The 22,140-nt window shown below is 38.2% G+C and overlaps 1 protein-coding gene across 1 annotated transcript in view; it reads left to right on the top strand.

Moving 5' to 3' along the window:
- The window catches only part of LOC140492287 (uncharacterized), a 90,444-nt gene that overhangs the window by 34,917 nt on the left and 33,387 nt on the right, over window positions 1-22,140 (top strand). The window contains exons 4-5 of the mRNA XM_072591240.1: window positions 1,176-1,234; window positions 6,713-6,942. Of these exons, the coding sequence (XP_072447341.1) occupies window positions 1,176-1,234; window positions 6,713-6,942 (289 nt within the window). The remainder of the gene's footprint in view (window positions 1-1,175; window positions 1,235-6,712; window positions 6,943-22,140) is intronic.

Here is a 22,140-nt window from a genome sequence, read left to right as displayed (position 1 = left end):
TGGATGTCGCAAGGACAATGCACAAAACTCAGCTTCTATCTCACCTCCAGGTTATGTTGTCCTTTTGTCTTTTGTTCCCAGAATTTTGAAATAGTCACACTTTTACTTTGGAAAGATGAGAGTCCTTTCTTTTTCTAAATGCTAACACACCATGCTTCATGGTGAACACAGTTTAAAAGCCAGTATCATGTTACACACAAACCTAAACCTAAGTGTCAAATGCAACTGTGAATATGACTTACAGATACAATTTGTTCTCGGCTAATTAGTTCTTTAACCATACTGCAGTATCATATGGAGATATTACAGAAGAAGTTTGGACATGCAGAATTTTTGATTGAAGTAATACTGATTGCATGACAGTATGATTTCACTGATAAGAATGCTGAATGAATAGGACAAGGTATGTCAATAGTTGAGGGTGAAGAATAATTTGAAGCCATTATATAAGACTTAAGGTAAAAGATTTGGAATAGAGCTCAAGATAACATTTTTTGTTTTATGAAGATTAATGAGACTGTAGGGTTTATTTATATTAGATAGTGAGGCAGAAACGAGGTTAATTATTGACTCTTCAAGTGGGCTTGTTAACAGTTACATCAGTATCAAATTGGGGCTCAACTGCACATTAGACAGGAGCCAGACCAGTGGAGCTACTTATCCAGGAGGCAATTTCCTAATTGACTGTCTCTATCCTTTCCTTCATATTAAAGAAAGGAGACAGTGTGGCTGACCTAATCACAAGAATGTCAGCTCCAGAGCCATGCAGCTCAAATGGGAGGTGAGCCCCTGCCTCCACAGTCATCACCATGGGGTGAGGAAAATGCAGCCCAATGTTCAAGAGCAAACTGGATAGGTGAATAAAGAAAAATATAGCTACATTGATTTTGGAACAAGGATCTGAATTATTTTCTGACATAGAAGTAGAGTGCTGCAATGTATTGACTGGGCTAAATTACCCGTTCCTGTGGTGTAACTTCTATTTATTTCTATGTGTACATTGAGGATTTTTTTTTAAAGTTCTCATTAGTACCTGGGAAATGCTTTGAGCAAAAAGAACAGCTTTTTGATTTTCCTTCCTCTTTTTCAATGGGGTTAAAGTTGTAGATAACATTTAAACTTGTCTACATGTCATGAAACATGTCATGCATATTAACCAGAACTTTTTTTTGTAGGTAAAGCAACCGAATGCTGACTGGCGTTTCTCACAGACTCACAGAGCTGAACTAAACAGGTACTTGTAAATCTTCTTTTGATCTCCTGGGGTTTATTTCAGTCCAGAATTCGTGGTTGTGGACATTGTACAGCAATTGGCAAATGGACTACATTGAACACATTTCATGAACTTGACTTTAATGTTTTTGTAAACATTGGTGATTCCTTCAGAACATTTAGCTGCTTTCTTATAATATCAACAATTCACTCTTTTCCACCTAGTTGTGCAATATGTGAAAGTAATAATGTGAAATGGGGTACCCATCCATTTAAACCTAAATGAGCTAGCATTTGATTCAATATTTTTATGATGAGTGTTTCATTATAGCATGGATACGACAATAGTTCTCAGGATAAAAAGAATGTTTGCATGTTATCCTATAGCTACTGACAGAAAGGGCATTTGAGAATGTCAGCTGTAGGCAACATTGAAATTAACTTTGAAGTTTTTTGATTGCTGAATAGTTTGTCATTGCTTGCTTTCTAGGTTTGCATGTGAAGTGATGTAACAGGGAAAGGGAATATTTTGTGAATGATAAAAATAAATTGTTTTAAGGAAAAAGTAGCTGAGGGTATGTTTAGTTGTTAAGAGAAGCTTAAATAGAGTGGATAGGAAGGATTCATTTCCACTAATAGAGAGGTTAGTCATCTGGCAGAATTGATTTTTTAAATTAGTAAAAGGTGAGACTGAAACTCACTGCTTGAAAGGATACTACAAAGCAGAAATCCAGGAATCACTTCAAAAGATTTAGAAGTGCATTGAAAGTGTTTGACTTTGTAGGGCTATAGTTCATGTGCTGCAAAGTGCAATCAAATTATCTGTCCATCAGGCTTGTTCCATTTGATAAAAAGAGCTAACCAGATAGAATAGAATGAAATCAAAGGTCATTAAATATTTTTAAGCCATGGATTCTTGTTAGACAAGGACATTGAAGGATATCAAGGATAGATGAGAATATGCAATTCATTAACCAAAAAACTCAGCTATGATATTATTGAATTATCAAGCAGGCATGAAGGGCCAAAAGAAATATGACTGCTAATAATTTATAAATAGCTTTTTCTGCCCTGCTCTTTCCTCATGATATATTTTCTTCTTTTCAAGCATCCAGCTAATTCCCTTTTCAAAGTATTGAATCTGTGTCAACCACCCAGTATTTTCCAGGTCATAGCAACTACTGTGTTAAAAAAGCTCTTTCTCTACTCTTTAGTTCTTATGCCAAATCCTAAAACTGTGCTGTCTGTTACTGACCCTTCTGTCAGTGGGAACAATTTCTCCTCACACACTATTAAAACTCTTAATTATTTTGCACATCTCCATTAAATTTTCTCTAACCTTCTCTGCTCAAATTAGAACAATCACAAATTCTCCAGTTTCTCCATTAAACTGAAGCCCCGCATTACTAATATTAATCTAAGTCCCTTATTTGTGACCTTATTCAGGTATGGAGGATGGATCTGCAAATGAGAAAACAGTATATGCCAAATTTGCTTTAAAATATATTGTAAAAGCAAAGTAAAAACTAATGTCAGAAAATTCTGGTACTTAGGTGTTTCATATAAAGTGTAATCAATGTGTGGAATACACTCCTAATAAAATGGTGGCAGTGTGAACATTGGAAATATTTAAACAATCAATGCAACACTATGGTGAGATTGCAATAAAAGATTGTTCTAAATGTAGAAGGAATTAAGAAGGGTTTAATAGTTCTGCACATGAAAACGAATTGCTCTGAAACTACAATCACATAGTATTGTGCATTAAATGAAAAGAAATTGAACTACAAAATAAAACAGACTAATCAAAATGTTCCCACAGTAACAAAGCGACAATTCAAAATAGGCATTTTTCCATGCACAGTTATTGTAACTGGAATTTATTGCATTTTACCAGATTTGAATGACAGCTGGCTTATAAATAAGTAGAAGAAAACTCTGGAATCTGATTCTCACATTAGTCAGCATTTTTAAAATATTCATTCATGGGATGAGAGTGGCACTGGTTAGGCCAGCGTTTATTGCCCATCCCTGAGTGCAGTTAAGGGTCTGGAGCCAAATGAAGGTCAGACCAGGGTAGTAGTTTTCATTCCTAAAAGATATTACTGAACTAAATGAGCTTTTCCTGACAATTGAAAATGGTTGCATAGGTCATCAGTAGATTCTTAATCCCACATTTTTATTGAATTCAAATTCTACCATCTGTTGCGGCAGGATTTGAACCTGTGCCTCCAAACATTACCTGGATCTCTGGATTAACAGTCTTGCAATAATCCAATGAGATCAGTGCCTCCCCTTGTAGATCAGTTTATTTTTGTTCATTCATGGGATGTAGACATTGCTGGTTAGGCCAGTATTTATTGACCATCACCAGTCACCCTGAAACTAAATGGCTTCCGAGGCCATTTCAGAGGGAAGTTAAGAGTTAAACACTGGAGACACATATCAGCCCGACTAGGTACAATGACAGTTTTCCATCCCTAAAGGAAGCAGTGGGGTTTTTACGATAATAGTTTCATGGTCATCATTTGACCTTTTATTTTTTTAAAAACAATGAAAACAAATTCCACCATCTGCAGTGGTGGGATCCAAACATTACCTGGGACTGCAGATTACTTGTCCAGCAACAGTATCACCAACCTGCATAAAGGAATATGTGAAAATATTGTTCACAGCCAATACTCAACAGTCTTACTCTCTTTTCCAATTTCTCCAAGGATGTCCGAGACCTCCCGCCTCTTCCCAACTGTGCACAAATCATAATATAAATATGATAGAAAGTCCATAATCTGATGGCACTTTCAGTTATGTTGGGTATTCTGAAGAAAAAAATTAACTGGTCTGCCTGCTATTTATATTGGCTATTTCAATTTCCACTTCAAACGTACTTTTAAAAGCCAGTAAGATTACTTGGTCTTCAATGAGAAGATTGTTATCTGGCAAAATTGGATATTTCCACTGATTGTGCCTGTTAAAAAAAACGGACCAAGTAGTGTAGAACAAAAGAAAAACATTTCCTACATAAAGGCACAGTTATAAAGTGATAATTTTTCAATGAGCACTGCTTACAATTTAAAACTGTTTGATCTGTAAGCAAATTGTTCAGACATAACAAAGTTCTAAAAATGGAACTAACACATACACATTAATCTTTACTGTATAAATATTTATGTGTTCTATCATTACTTCTCCTGAATAGTTCTGCAGCACTGAGTAAATTATGTTATGAATGAATTTACTGTTCCTTTTTTTGGAGAAGGTTGTTTGCTGATATTCACCATTTAGGCTGATACATTTGCCATTTACTTAAATCAGGGAAGTCACCTCTGACCTGTTGAAACCATAGTGCCCAATGCGTAAGGATAGTACATGAGGTGAAAAGGAATGGTGAAATCTCAATCTCTCCTCAAATGTTCTTCACATTTTTCTCTGGATTTGTTCACTGATGCTCAGGTTCAAGCTGTACAGACACCTCCCATTCAGCCAAGTTGACTATATTCACATACTGTAAAAGCTTTCCACTGTGCACTGAAAGATTAATTAATTGAATCACAGAATTACTTAGCTTATCATATCTGCTCTAACTCCTCAAAGTCGCAGTGTATTTCTGACAGTCTCTTGATCTTTCATCATAGCCCACAAATTTTATTTTTAAACACATATTAAACTTCATTTTGAAAGTTACGTTGAATCAGCTTCTGCCACCTTTCAAACATATATTGAAAATCATCAAAACCCACTATTTAAAAAAAAATTCTCCTCAGCTCACGTTTAGCTCTTAATTATCTAAATTTGTAGCTTTTGGATGCTTACCCTACAGAAATTGCAAGCATTTTCTCCTTCCTTTCTCTATAAAAACCTTCATGACTTAGAGCATCTTTGTCAAATTTTCTCTTAGTTCTCCCTGTGTTAAGAATAGTTCCAGGTTCTCTGGTCTCTCCGTGTACCTGAAACCTCTCTGTGGTATCACTCCAGTGAATATTTTCTGCATCCTCTCCATGTTCTTCCAAAAATGTGGTTTCAAGAACTGTACACGAAACACCAGTTGAAGATTAGTGCGGTGACTAGTGATTTAGAAACCTTAAGTAAAAAATCCTTGCTTTAGTATTTTATTCCTTTATTGAGAAATCCTAAGTTCTCATCTACTTTGTCAATTGTTCTGCTGCCTACAAATTTTGGGGCATTACAACCAGAATCACAGACTTGTTAAAATGGAGGCCATTCAGCCCATCATGTCTGCACTGGCTCTCTGAGCATTTTCCATCAGTGCCATTCTCCTGCCTTTTCCCAGTAACATTGTACATTCTTTATATTTAAATAACATGTAACACCTCAATTGAAATTGCCTCCATCACCCTTTAAACATTCGTAATGTTTCTTCACAAATTTTTGAAGTTCAATTGGAAACTTGCCCCATCTTAAAAAAAAGAAACTTGCATTTATATAGTGGCTTTAATGTAACAAAATGTTCCATAGCTCTGCTAAATTAGCTCTGCCCAATCCTAAAACTAACCCTATTGCAAAAGAATGCCATCAAAGAAAATAAAACACCTAGGTGCAAAGAGAGATTTAGATAGGTGACCAAAGATTTGTGAGAGTTTTAGGAAGTGTATTAAAGGAAGAGAGAGTGGGTCCAAGCACCTTAAGAGATGGACACCAATGGTGAGGCACTAGAAAAGCAGTGCCCTTAGGAAAAGCACAGAGGAATTTGGGGAAGAGAATGCAATACAAAAATAGGGAAAAATTAGGAAGTCTTGCTAATACTATACAAGGCACTAGACAGACCACTGCTGGAATACTGTGAACAGTTTTACTGTCTTTACCTAAGGAAAGATATACTGCCAAAAAGGCAATCCTGAAAAAGTTTACTATGTTCATCATGGGTTTGGAGGAATTTTGTTATGAAGAGAGATAGTGTACTTTGGGCTTGTACTCATTGTAGATTAGAAGAGTGAGATGAGACCTTTTTGAAACATATAAGATTCTTAGAGGGCTAGACTGGGCAGATGCTGAGAGGTTTTTTTTTCATTTTTCAGAAAGCCTAGGATGACACAGCATAATTTCAGATTAAGGGGATCATCCATTAAGATAGAGATGGGGAAGATATTCTTCTCTCAGAGAGAAGTGAATCTGAGGAACTATTACCACAGAGGGTTATTAGGTCTGTTCATGAATTATCTTCAACACTGAGATAGACAGTTTTTTTTAATCAGCAAGAGAATCAAGAGTTATGGGGAAAAGGCAGGAAAGTGGAGTCAAGGATTATCAGATCTGCTGTGATCACTTTGAACATTGGAGCAAATCCAATGGGTCGAATAGTCTATTTCTGTTGCTAAATCTTATGATTTAAAGCTAGTGAAAGAAGTTCCTTGATTATAACAGACAGCATAAGTCACAGTAGAAATTCCCATTTCAGGTCTGCTCAGACTCTGGTTGATCATCTGCAACTTTCATACGCACGTCTGTATGTTCAGTGACTGTGTCCCTGTTGTTTCTGCAGTTCCCAATATCGGGAGGAGGAAGGAGTACAGCGTGATATACAGCGTGAAGTTCAGCGTGAGGTGCAGTGCGATGTCCAGTGTGAAGCACCTCGTGATGTCCAGTGCAATGTGCCCCATAACATTCAAAATGAGGTTCAGCGTGACGTTCCTTGTGAAGTGCAGCGAGTGGTTGAGAATGAACCTAGTGGAGCAAGGAAACCAGCGTGTGCAAGGCCTGTAGCCATCCCTGGTCAGTGCTGGACAAAAAGCAACATACATGTTGAAGACTAATGTTCAGATAGGTCAAAGTAACTTTTCTCAATGCTTTTCCTTTTTACAGTGTGACAGAATTATGTGCTTTTAGCAGACTTGCCATGATTGTGTAGAACATAGAGAAATGAGCAATTACTTAACCAGTGCTAGACACAACCAAAGTGGAAATCACACTATGTGAACATTAGCATAAAAACACACAAACAATTTTCATAAAATAATTTTTTTTCACTGTCTTAACAAATGCTAGAACATTTAAGATAAACTATTAGTATTCAGTTAATATAGGTAAAGCAATAATTTACATTCATTTTTCAATGACTTTATTTCAAGGCTGTTATGAATAAGTAAAATGAATTCATGTGGATTGTGAAAAGAACTCCAGCAAACAGAAGTTGAGAAAGAGAATGAAAATTGAGAACATTTGGAGCATTTTGTGGAAAACTTAGTGAAAATATAATTTTGAAGTGAACCATTTTGATGTCAGGCTTCATAACCTAGAAGTTTTCCAGGCGCTTGTAACTTCTATTTGCAGATTGCATGATCATGTGTTCAACTGGCCTAAGTTGCTATTGTCATATTAGTATTAAAGTCCTTGAAATGGTAAAGGAGATTGAAATCATTGTCAGCAATATTAGTAATGGAATTAGTACTATGTTCGTGCAAGATGAACAGATTAATAAAGGCATTGCAAATTCTGCTGTTGTCAACTGCACCACCAAAATCTGAAAATGTGTATTGTTAGTAAGTGTTCAAGAAATATTCGAAGGAAGATATGACCCAAACAAAACACAAAATATACTTTGAGCCTTAGAGTTGGTGAGCTACTAAGGTACAAATACTAACTTCCATTATATCAAATTCCTCTATCTCTTTTTGAGGGAAATCAGTGTAGAATAACCTCTTTTAAACTAGTTATTGTCATTACTCAAATATTATTAAATGTTTTAAACATTTGTGCACTGGTATCTCACTGCAAGAGCCTTTATTTCCTTGATTAAGTGGTTTGTTCTGGCTAAAAAATGAGCAGGATGTAAAGAGTCTGGATTTCTTCCAAATGTTCTTGCCCCTTGATTAATAAGAGGAGAACAGAAACGTAAAGTCATTTTGTTAGTAACTTTAAAAATCACTGTCTGCAAAGATATATTCACTCAATACTGCCCAAATAGGACAGGGAGTAAATTAATCAACTTTTGTGTGCTATATTTAGAAACAAATGAGAACACAATGAACTCCAGAGTAAGTTAGGATTACAGAATCCTGAAAGCACAAAGTAGAAAAACATGTATTTCCACATCTGGAGATTGGTTGAAACTTCAGATGGAACAATTTAGGGGCCAAGTAAGGGTGTTCACTTTCTGCAGGAAGTCATATAAACTATATAGCGTTTGTTACTGAAATCCGTGTCAGACACATTTTTGCTTGCCAGTAGTGAGTTGGGATAAAAGCTGGCACTATTGTCATTTGTAAGTGGTATTTCATTTTATTACCAGGTTATAGTCCAACAGGTTTATTTGGAAGCACTGGCTTTTGGACTGCTGCTCCTTCATCAGGTGGTCGTAGAATGTCCACAACCACCTGATGAAGAAGCAGCTCTCCGAAAGCTAGTGCTTCCAAATAAACCTATTGGATTATAACCTGGTGTTTAGATTAGAGTGGTGCTGGAAAAGCACAGCAGGTCAGGAAGCATCCAAGGAGCAGGAAAATCGACATTTCAGGCAAAAGCCCTTCATCAGGAATAGATGAAGGGCTTTTGCCTGAAACGTCGATTTTCCTGCTCCTCGGATGCTACCTGACCTGCTGTGCTTTTCCAGCACCACTCTAATCTAGAGTCTGGTTTCCAGCATCTGCAGTCCTTGTTTTCATCTCGTTGATTATAACCTGGTGTTGTGTGATCTTTAATTTTGAATACCCCAGTCCAATACCAGCATCTCCAAATCTTCATTATATTAAGTTTCCCTATCTGAGACAGATGCATCACATTGTTGGACTGATGCATCACCTGCTTTCTTTCAATTTGGAGGTCTCCATTATATCAAACCTTCAGTGTTGTGAAAGTTTATTTGGTCTGTCTAGTGTCTTTTTAAAAGTTATTTGCAATCATTCCTATCCAGCACAGCCCTTTAACAATCTGTAGGAAAAGAGCTACAGAAAATTTCTCTACTTCCAAAAAGCTTAAGGAGTAAACTGGAAGTGAGGGATATAGAAATTAACAAAATTGTACTTGTAGTCACTTGTAGCAATATCATATAAAGTATTAACCAACGTTTAACAGCATTTACTCTTGAAATTAGTTTGTTTGTGACATTATATTTGTTACTTTTATACAGCAATTCTGTCAGTCATTTTAACATTGTGTTGTACTGTCTGGGATACAGATCAGATTGAACTTCCCACCACAATATTCTTTCAGCAGAACTTTGTGGTTCACAAAGTTATGTCTTGGTCAATGATGAAGGATGAGATAGTATCATCTGCACAATATAATTGAAACCAGCCTAGTTACTGACATTAAGCCAAACACTTTACGGTTTCATTCTTTGAGTTGATAGACTCACAATGAAAGATCAAATTAACATGGAGTCAACTGGACTCCATTAACTTTCGGGATTTGAGTGTACTTCATGATAAAGCATTAATACCATATGCTGCAGATATTGCTACATACTGTGTGATACAGCATTTTACTTCAATAATTTGTGCTTATAACTTTTCAATTGATGATAATGTCAATACAATCTGGCCACTTTGAACAGGGAGTGATAGAGCCAAAGGAGAGTTGGGCAAAGAAGAAGGAACCTGGGGGCAGTCATTGTGGATTTTCAAGCATTGTTTAGTTCGCAATTTCAAAGCAGCAAAGCTAGACACCAGGGGACAAGCTGCCTAAGTTGAAAACAAAAAGTGCTGGTGAAACTCAGTAGACATGGCAGCACCTGTGGAGAGAGAAACTGATAACATTTTGAGTTTGATACGAGTATGAATTCCAGTTCTGAAGAAGAGTCACAAGGACTTGAAACATTAATATTGTACCTCTCTTCACAGATGCTGCCAGACATGTTAGGTTTCTCTTGTCTCCTGTTTTTATTTCAGGTTTCTAGCATGTGCTGTACTTTGCTTTTATTTAAGTTGGTCATGAGTGATATTGTTGTGATCAATGTCATCAGATTCATCATTCAAAGATCACCACGATATCAACTAGAATACTTTGAGTTATATTATGGCAGCAATGTGTTTGAATAGAACCAATCAATCCAATTTAAGCATGAAAAGATCTGTTACATGGTGAGCGTACATGCATTGTTGGCGTGAACAAAGTGCTTGAAACCCTGGTTTATGAAACTAATGCTTTTGAGGGCCATTGGGACACTGTTCTGTTCATGGAAGGTTTTCCTTTATAAAAAAATGCTGTGCAACATTCTCTCATTTTCAGGAATAATATTAAATTTCTACAGTAAAACATCCAGGTTGCTCTTGAAACATATTCCTGCCTTCATGTGAATATTTCCCTTCAATTAGCTTCCCTTGGCAGAGCTTTCTTGGCATGCACTCATTTGGCATTCTGTTAACAAGTCCTGTCAATCTTTCTGCTCAGCAGATTGTAGATACCAGGCATATTGGTCAGGGACAGCATCACAGCATTAGGAAACTTGGAAATATGGCACACATTGTCAGTGTGTATGCTTTGGCTGAGCTACAATGGCATTGGATGTCCTTTAGATTAGAATAGATTAGATTCCCTACAATGTGGAAACAGGCCCTTCAGCCCAACAAGTCCACACTGACCCTCCGAAGAGTAACCCACCCAGACCCATTTCCCTCTTACTAATGCACCTAACACTATGGACAATTTAGAATGGCCAACTCACCTGACCTGCATATCTTTGTTCTGTGGGGGGAAACCGGAGCACCCGGAGGAAACCCACGCAGACACGGGGAGAACGTGCAAACTCCACACAGTCAGTCGCCTGAGGCGGGAATTGAACCCGGGTCCCTGGTGCTGTAAGGCAGCAATGCTAACCAATGAGCCACTGTACCACCCCTTTATGTAAATCTGTGAGTATAGCTCAGATGTCAGATAGATCCCACAGAAAGTGATATGCAGATTTCACATGGATTAAACTTTAGGTATATAACTCATGGATGTAGGCATTTTATAAAAGTTCACTACGCTTCCGAGTAATGATCAAAAGTTGATTTGGAGTCTATTTAATATTAGGATGCATGTATCAGCTGATTCATCATATCAAAGATTATTTTGGAACCAGATGAGTGGAACTCTTCAGATATGACGTACAAATACATGGCAAGTGCAGATATCCACTCTCATTACTTTGTATAATGTGTGAACTGGCAGCTCCATGTGATACCCCACATGCACTGTGTTCAAGATTATTGTCTGCACCAAAACCTCTCAGCGTGTCTTGACACCACAACAGTTGATCTGCTGCAAAGCACTTCCACTAAGCAACAACACTATGATTATAATGTAAATGCAAATTAGAGTCTGACAGTAGAGTAGCACAGCAAGATTCCTTGGAGCAGGAAATTCATTCTGCTGCATTTTGGCCTTGAAACGTAATTTTCACCCTATAGGAGGGATTTTAAATCAGAAATTGGTGAGCAAAAATGGAATGAAGCTTGGTCCTTTTAAAGACCCCAGCTTCATTTTTGGGTATCTGTTAGTGAGGCATGGATAGGGTGAACACTCTTTTTCCCAGGGTTGGGGAATCGAGGACTAGAATCGCTTCAGTTTAAGGTTAGTAGAGAAACATGAAAAGGAAACCTGAGGGGTAACCTTTTAACACAGATGGTTCTGTGCATATGGAATGAGCTGCCATTGGAAGTGGTTGAGTTGGATATATTAGCAACAATAAAAAGGCATTTGGACAAATACATGGAAAGGAAAGGATTAGAAGGATGTAGGCCAAGTGCAGGGAAATGGAGTTAGCAAGGACGGACATTTTGGTTGGCATGGACCAGTTTGGGCCAAAGAGCCTGTCTCTGTGCTGTAGGATTCTATGACTCTTTGACTCTATGTTTGCTAGTTGGAGGAGGACACACCTCCAAACCTGACCTGCCTGAAAGTTAGAACTGTAACAGTGAGTGTTGTCAAATGAGCAATGCACCAGCACCTCCTAGCAATATCAATGAAATGGCAAACTTTCATGAGACACTTTGTAAGTGGCCACTGGACTCTCCTTTAAAAAACATTGATCAGTCTGCTCAATGTTTGGTACAAATAAGAGCAATCTTTGCTGAGCACACAGTTTTTCTACATTGCGATTCCAAATGGTTTTAAGTAGGTAATAAGGACACAACCTTATTCCAGTGGCTTCCTGTCTAAAACAGGATGTTTCATCAACTGCCCCCACAGGAAGATGGTGTCTGTCACACCTGGATAAATGGGTCAGTAAGTGACCCGTTTTCAGACACCGCCGCAGTAGCTGGAAGGGAGTTAAAATCAGGCCTTGCATCTTTAATACACAGTTGAAATCACTTGGCTGCAAAATTAAACTTATATGATGAAGACACTGTCATGCTTAAGAAAAGTAGGGAAAAGGTTAGTGCCAGATTAATTCCTTCAATATAGGACAGGTCAAACTCCCTTTAATACTCATGCACTGCCTCTTTGCAACCATATTTATAAACACAACTTCTCTCTTGCAGCAGCAACCTGACCTGTATATTGTGTCCCAGAAAAGCTCTTGACAAGATAATTGCTCCATCTCTGCTGTAATATATTTTTGCTTGAGGTTTCATTTTATTTCATTACAAGTAAAAAAAACTGCATCAAATTCATAGATGAGATACCCACTGCAGAAGAAATTCTGCACAAATGTACAATATATCATAAGAATTACTAATTCAGAAGAAGACTAAATTGCTTCATATCATATTACATAAATCTGCATTCTCTTCTAGCTCACATTTTAAATAACTTGTACATTAACTTGAATATGAGAATTTGAAATCAGTGTGGATATTTGTGAAAGCATTTGTAGTGACTTCAAGGAGCTAAGCATTGGGTGTTTTCCATCGTCTCTGATGGGGGATGGGTGAGTAAATGTTCAGACATGCTGCAATACATTAAATCAATCTAATAGCAATGCACAATCTTGGTGTAACATATTTTTGAAATCACTCAGGGTCTCTACTCTCATGCAATATGTGACAATGGCAGATTTCAAATTTTAACTAAATAACCTTTGATAAAGTCATCAGTCTTTTACATGATTTGCTTGAACCTATTGTGTTGAATACAGTTTTATGTTGAATATTGATGATGTCATCATATTAAGATAAGCTTTTCAATGAGGAAAATGAATTCTTGCATTGGTATTTGGATTCAATGGACAATTTATTTGCTGTCTTCTTTCTGCTAGTTCCAATTTTAATTTGCTTTGATTAATAGCAATGGATACTTTATAGCCTCCTGTCTATGACAATGACAACCGCCCTTTTAACTGTCACCATTGAAGCATCACTAGTGAGAATGAGACCACAGATGGTTCATGCATGGTTTAATCCTGGGATTTTTTTTTAAGAAATGAGCCTTGGTTCAGCACTCCCATCTCTGAGCCAACAGATAATACTGTAGATTCAAATCCCACTTCAGAGACTTAAACACATAATCTAGGGTAATACTTGATGCAGAGCGCTGATGACATTACGCATTCTGAGGTGCTTTGTTTCAGATGAGACTGTAACTTGAGGTGTTGTGTTCACTTTGCAGGAGATGTAAAAGTTTATGACGCTGTTCAAAAAAGAATAGGAAAGTTTTCTCCTGCGTCCTGCTCAACATTTATCGTTCTATTAAAATAACTGGAGACATCTGCATTTAAAAAGATGGATAGATTATCTGGTCTTTGCTGTTTGTTAGATTGCAAATTAAAGAAGGATTGGCATGTAGTTGCTTGGATACTGTGTTATTCTGTATGGCACCAAAAAGTAAGGATAGGACAGTAGATCTGTTCTGTATTTGCTGATCTCAGAACAGCCAGTGACAGGGGTGCTAAAATTATACTTGAGATCTATGCTCAGAGAAGAAAAGACAGACTTCTCTGGAGACAAATGTTGGAAAGTGAAAGTGCTTGTTGATTTGGGATGAGGACAATTTCAGATTTAGCTGTGATGCCCCACACAGTTGAATAGTTTGCTTTCGAAGCTCATTACCAGGTGTCACTTGACTTTCCTGCCCCTTGAACTGAGCCAGCCTTGAGTCAGAGCCTTCAAGGTGAGATTAGAATAAATGAAAGAACTGGCATCAAATCATGAGTATTTGCTACCAAAAGCCAAATCAAAATTTTATAACAAAAAGTGATCTTTTTGAAGACTCCCCGGCATTTATTTTGTTACTTCAGTGCATAATTATGTTCAAATAAGAGCAAATGTGTCATTTAATTTTTCCTATTTTAATCACTCCTATTTTAATCACCACCTCTTTCACACTCTGACATCAAACCCCTATTCCCCAAAGCAAACACCACCCCAACCACCTCCCCCACAACCATGTCCCAATGCAATATCTCATGGTAGCAGACATCCTGATTTATAATCTCTGAAGCGCGTTCACCATTATGCAACAGCAATAGACGCATTGTCCACCAGGGGTCAGTATAAAGAGATCAAGTGCAAAGGCTTGAGCTGTTTTGTATTCTGTGTTCATTCAGGGGAAATAGGATCACTGGCTAAGCCAACATTAATTGCCTTTCTCTGAAAGCCCCTGAAAAGGGCTGAAGACCCAGACTGGAACCTGCCTGATCTTTATAACTCTAGTTATACAAGTCACACCCTTAGCAGTTGAAAGGACCAAAGGCTTTAGAAATCTTCAAAGTTCTAAACATCTGCAGATAAGTAGCATAAGATTTAAAATGGAAGCTTTTGCAAAGGCAATTTGGATAACGTTTAATTCACATGAGAAATTAAAGAAGTATCAAAGTGAAGAATGGTTGAACTGGTGTGAAATAGTTATGTAAAATTGTAATTGTTACTTTGCTTCTTGGAGAATTAGAAAATAAAACACCCACTGAAAAACTATAGCATCCCTACAGCATGGCAACAAGCCATTAGGCCTAAGACATCCACACTGACCCTCCCACACACCAACATTTCCTTGGCTACACACCCCTGAAAGCAATGGGCAATTTAGCATGGCCAATTTATCTAACCTGCACACCTTTGGATTGTCCGAGGAAACTGGAGCACCCAGATTAAATGCACATTGGCATAGGGAGAATGTGCAAACTCCACACAGACAGTTGTCTGAGGCTGGAATTGAACCCAAGTCACTGGTGCTGTGAGGCAGCAGTGCTAATCACTGAGCCACCATGCCATGTTAAACAGAGCTGCATCCCTCCTGCTCCCTCACTCACCACTATATTCACATTATAATATTTGAATTGCATCATTGTTTTTTTAAATTGCTGAAGTTACACAGAGGTAATATTTGAGTGCGAATACAGTTCAAGGTAGTATGTGAATATAGGAGCAGGACTAGACGAGTAAGCCCCCTCAATTTGGCATGTCAGTTAGATCATGCTAAAGTGTACTTTAATTCCATTTACCTGCCTTTAACCCACATCCCTTAATATCTTTATGTAACAAACAGCCATCTATCAAAGTCCCACAAATTTCAGATGGCCCCGAGCAATTGCAGTTTTTTTAGGGTGGAAAAGGATGTTCAAATTTCCTTTTGAAAAGCAGCTTCCTGATTTTGCAGCTGAATGGTTAATATTAAAATTGAGCTCCTGATTTCTTTTCAGTGGAACTGGCAGGAGCGATTTATTCTGTAGTCTGTGCACTGCACTCAGTTAGGAGAAAATTAAGGCATTCCATACGTGGTCCTGTACATACATTACACTAAGTTAAAAATCACACAACACCAGGCTGTAGTCCAACAAGTTTATTTGGAAGCACGAGCTTTTGGAGCGCTTCCAAATAAACCTGCTGGATTATAGCCTGGTGTTGTGTGATTTTTGACTTTGTCCACCCCAGTCCAACACCAGCTCCTCCACATATACATTACACCAGACACGTTTTCTGATCAGTAACAGATCTGATCTGATTTAAAGTGAATAAGGAATTATCTTGGGTAATGACGAAAAAAAAATTCTATTGATTTTTTTCATCTTGCACTTATCAGGACAATTTACAAGAAATACCAGTTGAAGGGAAAACAACATTGATACTATATGTGCAAAGAGGGCTGATTGGCTGGCATGTGGACTATGATTGGTAGAGGAATTCGCCAATTAGAATTTAAAATGTTACAATGCTTCAAGTCTGGTAATGGATTAAACATTTTTCTAAGGTTTATAAAGTCTTGCTACATTCAGTGTAAAAATTGAAAGTTGTAAAGAAATTGAAAATTTGAAAACTTAGGCTTTTATTTTCTCCTAAGTAGGAGTGACAATACATTCCCACTTGCCTCCAAACACCCACCCACCCAAGGAGGGGGACAATGTGGAGACCAGATCAATCTAAATGGCTGAGTTTTCTCCCTATATCTGTTCTCAATGGCCCACCTGACCCCAGTTACTAATAGGGCAGGAGAGAGACAGAAGCCTGCAGCCAAGGCTCTATTGAACTGTTTTCTGCAAGTTGAATGCATAGTGAAAACAACAAGAACAAAGAACAAAGGGAACAAAGAACAATACAGCACAGGAACAGGCCATTCGGTCCTCCAGTTCTGTGTCGACACATTTTGCCCTCCCATATGAAAAGTGTCTTCACTTACAGGATCTGTTGCCCTCTATTCCTTTCCTATTCATGTATTCATCCAGGTGTTTCTTGAATGCTGATATTGTGTCTGTTTCCACCACCTCCTCTGACAGCACATACCAGGCACTCACCACCTTTTAAACACCCCCCACCCGCCTCAAAACCTGAACCTGTGTCCGTTAGTAACTAACACGTCTACCCTGGAAAAAAGCCTCATACTTTCCACTCTATCTATGCCATTGAGAAGGGAGGTCTTGGAATCCGAACAGGGTCAGGGTAAGTGAACTGACGTATATGAATGCCCAAACCTTCAAAGGAAAGCAATTTTATCCTCCAAGTTCACCATAAATAAAACTAAGAACTTTCATTCTTCAGCATCTTCTGGTCAGTGATGTCTCTCCTTTTCCAACAGATATTACTGGAAAAGCTCAGCAGTCTGGCAGCATCAGTGGAAAGAAATCAGGGTTAACATTTTGGGTCAAGTGACCCTTCCCCAGAACAATTTACTTTCCTGACACTGCTGCCTGGATAGTGAATCTGTCACAGTCTCATTTTCATGCTTCTGACTAAATTTGCAGATCGGGTCACAGTGTAGGTTTAAACAAAACTGACAAATTTGGATCAGATTTAGTTAAAAGAGCAGGCAAATGCTATATAAAGGTGTAAGGATCTGAAAGGGTTAAAATGCTGACGAATGCATTAGGCACTATCCAAAAGGATGTTGCATTCTGGATTTAGAAAGAGAAACAGTTCTGGATCTCATAGAAATTTGACCTAACATTGAGGTCTCCCTTATTGTCTTAGTGACAGTGTCTATCATATTGATGTAAAATGTTGCTGACATGTAATAAACTCCCTCCTGTTTATGAGAAGAGCCTGTTGGTGGATATACTGCCAGGTGGTTTTCCCCTACCTCGTTAGATGAAACAAGTCCAGTAGACCATTATCAGGAAAGAGGCTAGTAGCAGCAAATCTATGAGAAGGATATTACAACATGAACAGTTGTGGTATGGTTTTATCTTATAGTATGGTGGTAAATGGTATAGATTCCTTTTAGCTGTCAACAACAGTTAACAAAAGGATGCATGGAGGGGGTCAAATGCTGATCTCATTTAAATGGTCCCTTCCTTTCTGCTTCAGTGAGCTATGGGTAATTAAAATCAATATTCTGAACTCATAAATTGTTAGGCACACCTTCTATACTTTCCAAGTACTGGAATCACAAGAATATCAATTTCCTTGGAATATATCACTTTTGCACATTGAATCATCTTGAATTGTTAGTTAACCTTTTCACCAACTACCAGGATGAGAAAAGATGGCTTTTGCTTTATCTAGTAATTATGTGAAAGGTACATACAATTTTCTGTTCTTTTCTTCTGCTCCAAGTATAACATTATCCCCTAATGTTATTTTTCATGAAGCCAACATCCCCAACGTATTTTGAATATAATTTTCCTTTCAAAATTGTGAGTCAAATTATTTGGAAATTGATTTGGAGGAAGGTTTTAAAGACAGAGAACAATAAAGAACCAACATTTCACACATTACCAGAAGAAGATTAGATTAAAAGAATTTGCTTTTATATAGCGCCTTTCATAACCGTACCACTTTACAACCAATGAAGTATTATTGAAGTACAGTGTACAGTGTTATTTAATATAGGAAACATAGTAGCCAATTTGGGCACAGCAAGCTCTCACAATTGCCATTGTCATTGCAGTCTAATAACCTGTTTCATTATAGTTGGTTAAATATTAATTGCCCTGGACACCTGGGAGAACTCCTGTACTCTTTGTCAAAATATTGCTGATCTTGGTTCACTGTCTCTTCCAACAGGCAGCAAGCTGCATACCCTCGGCACAATACTGGAATGTTAGCCTAGATTTTCTGCTCCAGTCTCCGGAGTTGTTTCTATACCTCATAGCATCTGACTCAAAAGTAAGGGCACTATCACTGAAGCATGCATACATTTGTTAGAATTATAAATCAGGATGGGGATGAGTCATGTCGCTTGGGACCTGAACATTTAGATATTTTGCAGCTGATGACCAATTCAAAAGCTAACATTGTTTCCTAAGCTGAGTTGTTTTATCTAACAAGTGGGGATTGGTTAGCTCAGTTGGCTGGACAGCTGGTCTGTCATACCAACAGTGTGGGTTCAATTCCCACACTGGTTGTGGTTCCCATTATTGTCCCACTTTCTCAACCTTGCCCCTTGCCTAAGACGTGGTGATCCTTAGGTTAAGCTGCCACCTGTTGTCTATCTCTCACAGGAAAGTACCCTACAAACTTGTGGGGCTGTGCTGACAAATTAAGATCATAGTATTTCAGTTGCACAAACATGTTTAAATTCTGGAAGTTCATGGAGAATTGCATTTCAGAGCAAAGAAAGGGTCTGTCCTGTTGTCTAGTCTGTCCAAAACAGGATTGCCAACTCTCCAGAAGGCTTTAGCAATCAATTGAGTTGCAGGACTCTGGTATAGACAAACAGGGGAAAAAAAACACAGGAGTAATGAAAAAAAATGCTGTTCAGTTTTCTTTGAACAATGCCATTTAATGGTATTATCAATATTGTAGATGAGCTAACAGGATTTGGTTGACAATCTCAAATCATCCAACTGGATAATCCACATTCACATTCCAACTGGTGTGGGAAGGTATGGTACTGATGGGATGAAAGAATTAGGTTATCAATGGCAGAATGTTTGGAGGCAGGGGTTTATATGTTGGGATATAAAGGAATACACGCAATCAAAATTATCAAATCTTTAACATGTTCCAGTCAAAACTACCAGGGAGACCGAAAGAGCATAGCAAGGGGTTGTGGTGCAGAATCTAATTATAAATCTTCAAGCTGAACGTGGGCTGGCCTGACAGGAAAAGAAAGGGATTCAATTTCCTTCCTGTTTCCTTGGCCTCCACAGATCACTCAGCAGTTGGACTGCAGGATGTGAAACAGTCTGGAAATCATCAAGGCTATGTTAAAGACTGACAGCTTGAGCACGTATGTTTTTATTTAATGCCATGGACATGCAAAATCAGGACAGTATTGACAGATTGCGAGCAGCAAACAGAATCTGGGACTTGTGTGTACTTTGACATCATGGCTTTTTTTTATAATGCATGTGTCAGTCTTGGTTTGAAAAATTGATTTTCTCGTAAGTGACTTTGCCAATTATGATAAAACACAAACATCTCTTTCTGTGAAAATGTCTGATCACTACCTCAACTGTTAACCCGTAAAGTGGTCATTGCAGCAATTCCTATGCTATTGCATCTGTGGAGTACATGTCCGTTTTGCAGCTTAAATTCCCTTTGATCCACCCAGCATCCATGTATTTGTATATAGTGGCAAGACTGTTTAAGAGATTTTGAAGGATTGCTTCCATCTGTAGTCTTGGAAATAAAGATTTGAATCTTTATTCTGGACTGTATAAAAATCAAAAATCTGAAATGCATCAAGACAAAACAGGACAAGGTTCTCAGAGCTCCACATCATGCTGATGTAATATGTTGACCTTGCTTCCAGAACATCTTGTTTGTCATTTGAATGACCTCTTCAGAACCCTTTTTATTACTATTTTAATGGGTTTGTCTGTGATAGTTTGGACAAAGCAAACCACTTTGATATAAAATGCAGTTCATTGTAAAACAAGATGCCAAAGTTTTATCAACTTGGAAAATGATAAAAGGCAGTTTACAGGGGCAGTTATTGGGACGACTAAGCTTTTACCATTAGGCAAGTCGGAAACTGCATTACAAAATCAGCTTTTGTTTTCTGTTTCAATTGCAAGGCAATTTTTTTTATAACCATGAATAGTACTATAGTTCTTTTCCTATCATGCTGAGGCCATTTAGAATGTTTACTTAGACTTACTGGCACTGGCGTGAGCCAGCAATCTCTCTGATTGATTGTTCTGGAAACCAAGCCAGCCACGCTGTAAAATTGTATTGAAGTGGGAGTGAAGACATGGCATTGAAACACACTGGAAACTGTTTGCACTTATATCACACATTTAATGTAGTGAAAAGTCCCAGTATGCAACACAGGAGAGAAAAATATATCGCAAGCCAAGAAATGGTCAATTAGGAGAGGTGAGCTGACAGATTGGTCAAAAAATTGACTTTAAAAGATTTTAATTGAGGAGAAGATGGTGTGATCGTGGATTAGGAATTCAGTGGCAGGGAATGACAAAGAGTTGGCTGAAGTCATGGCTACCAATAGTCAGTAAAGGTAATATGCTTGGCAAGGGATTGGAAGCCATTCAGTCCATCCGTCCATACCAACTGTCTGAAATGCATGCCACCAGATCCATCCACCTTATACTATCCCTGTAACCCTATATTTGCCATGGAAAATCCACCTAGCCTTTACATCTTTTGACACTACGGACAATTTAGCATGGCCAATCCACCTAACCTACAAATGTTTGGACGGTGGGAGGAAACCAGAGCATCTGGAGGAAACCCATGCAAACACAGGGGCAAACTCCACACAGACAATCACACAAGCTGGAATCAAACCCAGGTCCTTGGCGCTGTGAGGCATAAGTGCTAATCACTGAGCCACCATGCCACCCCTACGCATATGTATTTCTGCATATGTATTTTCAGAATGTGCATACATTTTGTGTACCATGTTCTTTGTAATAAGTGTGCAGTATGAAGGTTTGTCTCCAAGCTTCTTGCCATATCATCTTTCTTATTTAGTTTTCTCATCCTCGTCATTAGTTCCTTACAGATTTTCTGTGGAGATTGAGATGCATATTTTACATTAAATGGGAACATATGTGATGGAAATCATGAGCAACTGAGCTGTGATCAAGTTTGTGAAACTCTGGGGTACTTTGGAAATGGTTGCAGATGTTTAGACCTAAGTTAGAAATTGTTAGCCATCACTCCTATTGGAAGGATGTTGTGAAACTTGAAAGGATTCTGAAAAGATTCACATGGATGTTGTCAGGTTTGAAGGGTTTGAACTACAGGGAGAGGCTGAATAGGCTGGGGCTGTTTTCCCTGGAGCATCGAAGGCTGAGGGGTGATCTTATAGAGATTTTATAAAATTATGAGGGACAAGGGTGGGGTAAATAGACAAGTTTTTTTCCCTGGGGTCAGAGAGTCCAGAACTAGAGGGCATAGGTTTGTATTGAGAGAGCAAATATTGAAAAGGGATGTAAGGGGCAACTTTTTCAGGCAGAGGGTCGTGTGTGTCTGGAATGAGCTACCAAAGGAAGTGGTGCAGGCTGGTACAATTACAACATTTAAAAGGCAACTGGATGGGTATGTGAATAAGAAGGGTTTAGAGAGATATGGGCCAAGTGCTGGCAAATGAATAGATTAGGTTAGGATATCTGGTCAGCATGGATGAGTTGCACCGAAGGGTATGTTTCCATGCTGTACATCTCTATGACTCTATAACTGTGGAAATTTCTGTTTCTCTGCAATGGTACCT

This window comes from Chiloscyllium punctatum, chromosome 20, assembly GCF_047496795.1.
Source record: "Chiloscyllium punctatum isolate Juve2018m chromosome 20, sChiPun1.3, whole genome shotgun sequence".
NCBI classification, from domain to species: domain Eukaryota; kingdom Metazoa; phylum Chordata; class Chondrichthyes; order Orectolobiformes; family Hemiscylliidae; genus Chiloscyllium; species Chiloscyllium punctatum.
This window is presented reverse-complemented; position numbering and strand designations above follow the sequence as displayed.